Raw genomic sequence first — 5,542 nt, 5'->3', positions numbered from 1 at the left:
AAAGAAAGAAAGAAAGAAAGAAAGAAAGAAAGAAAGAAAGAAAGAAAGAAAGAAAGAAAGAAAGAAAGGGTTTTAACATGAAAGACTGAGGTCAGCTGTAAACCAGTTGGTTGTCAGTAGAGCACAATCCCAATTGCAGCGTAGCTATAGCCTAATAGGGCCTCACAGTGTCTATGCGAGCATCACCATTAACAATCATTTCCCCCCTGGTTTTATAGTTTGAGAAGAGCTGCTTACTGCCCTGACTTTGCTTATTTATCCAAGTGGCAAAATGTTTACATATTTCAGTTAACACAGGGACTTTCTTTGATGCTGCCTTGATCTTCTGGTATGGCTTTTTCCTTTTTTCTTTCTTTCTTTTTTTTTTTTTTTGAGATGGAGTCTCGTTCTGTCTCCCAGGCTGGAGTGCAGTGGTACAATCTCTGCTCAGTGGAACCTCTGCCTCCCAGGCTCAAGGGATTCTCCTGCCTCAGCCTCCCAAGCAGCTGGGATTACAGGCATGGTAGGGCTCTTTCCATTTTACCATACCCTACCCCACAACACACTATGAAGTGTGTCTGCCTTTGTTCCATGTTCCCTCTGATGGACAGTATTGTGCTATAAGTATCCTCAGTTCAGTCAGAACTTAATGTTACTTAATTTTACGCAGTCCTCAAAATTGGGGACACACCTGTAAAGGGTTTGCCATCACCAGGATTTTAAACCACCGACACAGACTGAAAGAAGGAAGAGAGCTGTGTTCATTACTATATCCCCTCCAGCACCTAAGGCAATGCATTTCACATCTTGCTGAGAGCAGATAACTCAACACCTGGAACTAGAAAATTATAGAATCAAAAAGATGGAAGATATCTAAAGACCAGTTCCCATCATGCCACAGCTGAGAAATTGGAGACCCAGGTAGTTAAATCAGACATTGAGTTAATGTCAGCTAGAATGCAGATGTTCCTACTCTTTGAGTTGAGTGTCCTTTCCTCTGTCAGGTTGCTTGTTAGTTAAACGAATGAATGACTTTGCCACTTGATTTACATCAACAAAGGAGGCCAGAAAAGAGACTAAAGTTAAATGTGTAATTGGTTGGATAGACTATATTTGCCAACCTCACTGAAGGTTTCCACTTTCAATTGATTGTTTGCATTCATTGACTTAGATATATTTTTCATCATTTAAAATCTTCCATCAGTGCATACAAACTCCAGACAAATAACAAGTCAGATTTCAATATAGTGTTAACTCCAATACCTCTATAATCTATAAGACTTAAATAATTACATGATCGGACTGATCCCAATATATTTTAATGTCTTTATATGTCAATGATGAAGGATGTAAAATCTTCATATTATGTCACTGTTATGTAACTGCTTCAAGAAAACAAAAAATTAATAAAACCTAACACACGTAAATAAACTCTGACATAACATGAGTCCGTGATATTAAGTAGCCAGATTTTCAAACCTCTTTGTCCTTTAAGAGCCCAATTTTAAGCTGGGTGTGGTAGTTTATGCCTGTAATCCCAACACTTTGGGAAGCTGAGGTGGGAAGAAAGTGTGAGCAAGGGAATTATAACCAGCCTGGGCAACATAGCAAGACCCAGTCTTATTCTAAAATTTAAAAAAATTTTTTTTTAAATCCAATTTTTGCTCTTCAGATTTTTTTCAACCAACCAACAATTTGCCAGCTTTCTTTTTTTTTTTTTTTTTGAGGCGGAGTCTTGCTCTGTCGCCCAGGCTGGAGTGCAGTGGCACTATCTTGGCTCACTGCAGCCTCCTCCTCCTGGGTTCAAGCAATCCTCCTGCCTCAGCCTCCCAAGTAGCAGGATTATAGGCCACTATGCTCTGCTAATTTTTGTGTTTTTTAGTAGAGATGGGTTTTTGTCATGTTGGCCAGGCTGGTCTCAAACTCTTGCCCTCATATGATCCACCCACCTCAGCCTCCCAAAGTTCTGGGATTACAGTCGTGAGTCACCACACCCAGCCAGCCAGCTTTGAGTTTCATTTCTTTCATTTTCTTGCTCATCCTCAGAGGGAGAGGTTTAAGAAGAGAAATAAAGGGGGAAAATGGGAAAAAGAAAGGCGAAAGGTATAGATGCCTCAGGAACTGACTGGGAGTAGCAGTCAGGCTCCTGGAAGAAACCAGAAATGTAGCAAGGCATGGTCAGGAAACACATGTCTATCCATGTTCCCACTCTCTCTGCCTTTCCCTCTCTCTCCCATCCCTCTTGCCAAGAAGTGAGCTGGCAATCTTGCCAATGACAAACAAAATAGATAAAGCCTCTACACTGAGAGTTAGAAACCCTACTTTAGCCAAAACTAAGTCACTACATCAAATTGTGCCATGACAGCATTCCTGTCCCCTCCCCTGCAATGACAAGCAAGTGTCATAGGAAAATAGCCTTTTGAAATTACCATGAGCCTTTTATTAAATTTTATTTTATTATTATTATTTTTTTTTTTGAGACAAGTCTCGCTCTGTCGCCAGGCTGGAGTGCAGTGGCATGATCTCGGTTCACTGCAGCCTCTGCCTCCTGGGTTCAAGTGATCCTCCTGCCTCAGCTTCCCGAGTAGCTGGGACTACAGGTGTACGCCACCATGCCCAGCTAATTTTTGTATTTTAGTAGAGACGGGGTTTCACCATGTTAGCCAGGATGGTCTCGATTTCTTGACCTCATGATCCACCCACCTGGGCCTCCCAAAGTGCTGGGATTACAGGCATGAGCCACAGTGCCCGGTCAAGCCTTTTATTTTTATTTATTTTTACACCCAGGCTGGAGTGCAATGGCATGATCACAGCTCACTGTAGCCTCAAACTCCTGGGCTCAAGCAATCCTCCTGTCTTGGCCTCCCAAAGTTGGCTCAGGGTTGGTGAGCCACTGTACTCAGCCAACCATGTGGCTTTTAGAGATAATCTTGTCTAAATAAACCCTTCTTGCCTGTTTTGCAGAAAAGAAAATTGAGATCCCAGAGAAATGAAGTAACTTGCCCAAGGTCATTCAGCAAGCAAGATAGAACTAGATCCCCAAACTGCAAACTAGCAGTCCAGAGTTCTTCCTCAATGAACAATCTAAAAGCTACAGAATGTACAAAAAAACACCCCAACTGCCTAGATACAAAAACAATTACAAAGACACAAAAGGGCAGGAAAACTCAGTAAAACTATGAACTTCACCCCACCGCCCAGAAGCCCATTGACAATCAAAGCAGCGTCAGGCTGATTCAAGGAGTAATAGTGCCTCCAACAATTTAATTGCTCTTCTTCCTCCTTTACCCGTTTCTCACAGGCAGATAAAATTAAAATGCATCTAAGACTACTGAAACTTACTTTGAACCAATACAGACCTTTGTTGATACCTGAAATTTAGGGATTGGCAAATACATTTTCCACCAAGAGCTTACAGAAATCACACTCTTAGAGCTAAAATATCAGGTCATTCCATGAGTCTTAAGCCCTGGAGAAAATTAAATGCTTTCCCCAGAAATGGGTCCTCTCCCCTGTCCTGCGCAGGTAACAAACGCAGCTGGAGAGACTGGCTTCATCAGCCGTCTAAACGCAGACTTTTCAAGAAGGTGACCCAAGAAACTAACATTCCAAAACAGGGCTTCAGAAAAAGAAGAAAACTTTTTCTTACCCTTAAAAATAACAGAAACAATAGGATCCGGCTTGCCAAATTTCGTTTTAGGGATATTGCTGGCGGATTCCACAATCACTCGCAGCATGGTTCTTAGCTGGCAGAAAGCAAGTTTCAGCAAACGAAGTGCAGACTGGGGCGCTGGAGCTCCGGGTCGCACCGCCCCGGGAGAGAAGTTCTCTCCCAGTGAAGGGAGGATTTCTCCCAGGGACGGGGCTAGGAAGAGGAAAAGGCAAAAATGGGTGGACCTCTGGCGGATTTTACTGAAGGCAATGTGTAAACTGATACCGAACTCCCCGCGTCTACGCAGTGCCGCAGGCACAGACTTACGAATTCGGGAAATGTGGAAGTGAAAAGGACACACCTTAAACTAAAAATAATTCCGTGCAACAAATGAAACCAACATGAATTTGGAGCTAAGAAATACGGGTAGCTCAGGAAACCGCTAAAACGTTGCTGCCTTTTAGCAATGGTTCGTGAAACTGAATTAATTGATTTGTCCATCACTGCTTTCATTTTCTTCTGAGTTTCATGGAGTTTTAAAACTTTAGTCATTTTTTTCTTTTGACTTTTCGCTGTTCCTTCTCACGCTATTGAACACACCCACTCAGTATCCCTATGTTCAGCTTTTTTAAAGCAGCTAAAGGGTGCCGCCTACTGGACGGCAAAGGAATGACAGAGTTTATTTCAAGTAAACGCGGTCCGGGCATGGGAAGGAATATGGTTTTTCAGAATTGATGTACTGTGAGTTGATTCTTTACCATATATGTATACACACACACACACACACACACACACACACACATATATATGACTTAACATAGAATTTCTTCAAAACACCTTCAGAGGTGAGAGCTGGGCGCCTAAGTTTTTCTGGCGCATCAAATGCTGCCAATTGCCTTCAGTGAAAATGGAGAAGACACTCCCCACTGTTTCTGGACCTACAGCTGCCCATGGTGTCTTTCTGTCCCAGAAGGTGCATGAAGACGGTGCAGCCTGGCTGAGATCACAAGAGGCGGCCTGGGGCTAGTCAGCCAGCTCTGAGTGTGAGACTCTGCCTCACCACTCTGAGCTATGTCACCTTAGCAAGTTTCTTTTTTCCTTTTTCTTTTCTTTCTTTCTTTCTTTTTTTTTTTTTTTTTGGAGACGGAGTCTCGCTCTGTCGCCAGGCTGGAGTGCAGTGGCACTATCTTGGCTCACTGCAGCCTCCTCCTCCTGGGTTCAAGCAATCCTCCTGCCTCAGCCTCCCAAGTAGCAGGATTATAGGCCACTATGCTCTGCTAATTTTTGTGTTTTTTAGTAGAGATGGGTTTTTGTCATGTTGGCCAGGCTGGTCTCAAACTCTTGCCCTCATATGATCCACCCACCTCAGCCTCCCAAAGTTCTGGGATTACAGTCGTGAGTCACCACACCCAGCCAGCCAGCTTTGAGTTTCATTTCTTTCATTTTCTTGCTCATCCTCAGAGGGAGAGGTTTAAGAAGAGAAATAAAGGGGGAAAATGGGAAAAAGAAAGGCGAAAGGTATAGATGCCTCAGGAACTGACTGGGAGTAGCAGTCAGGCTCCTGGAAGAAACCAGAAATGTAGCAAGGCATGGTCAGGAAACACATGTCTATCCATGTTCCCACTCTCTCTGCCTTTCCCTCTCTCTCCCATCCCTCTTGCCAAGAAGTGAGCTGGCAATCTTGCCAATGACAAACAAAATAGATAAAGCCTCTACACTGAGAGTTAGAAACCCTACTTTAGCCAAAACTAAGTCACTACATCAAATTGTGCCATGACAGCATTCCTGTCCCCTCCCCTGCAATGACAAGCAAGTGTCATAGGAAAATAGCCTTTTGAAATTACCATGAGCCTTTTATTAAATTTTATTTTATTATTATTATTTTTTTTTTTGAGACAAGTCTCGCTCTGT

The 5,542-nt window shown here is 42.9% G+C and overlaps 1 protein-coding gene across 1 annotated transcript in view; it reads right to left on the bottom strand.

Annotated features, from left to right (window-relative positions):
- MYOF (myoferlin) overlaps positions 1-3,812 on the bottom strand; it is a 177,463-nt gene extending 173,651 nt beyond the window's left edge. The window contains exon 1 of the mRNA XM_011934357.1: positions 3,619-3,812. Coding sequence (XP_011789747.1) covers positions 3,619-3,716 — 98 coding nt within the window. The 5' untranslated portion in view covers positions 3,717-3,812. The remainder of the gene's footprint in view (positions 1-3,618) is intronic.
- Between the last annotated feature and the right edge of the window lie 1,730 nt (positions 3,813-5,542).

The sequence above is a fragment of the Colobus angolensis genome, unplaced genomic scaffold (assembly GCF_000951035.1).
Source record: "Colobus angolensis palliatus isolate OR3802 unplaced genomic scaffold, Cang.pa_1.0 Scaffold134, whole genome shotgun sequence".
NCBI lineage: Eukaryota > Metazoa > Chordata > Mammalia > Primates > Cercopithecidae > Colobus > Colobus angolensis.
Note: the sequence above shows the minus strand (reverse complement) of the source record. Positions and strands in the feature narration are given on the sequence as shown.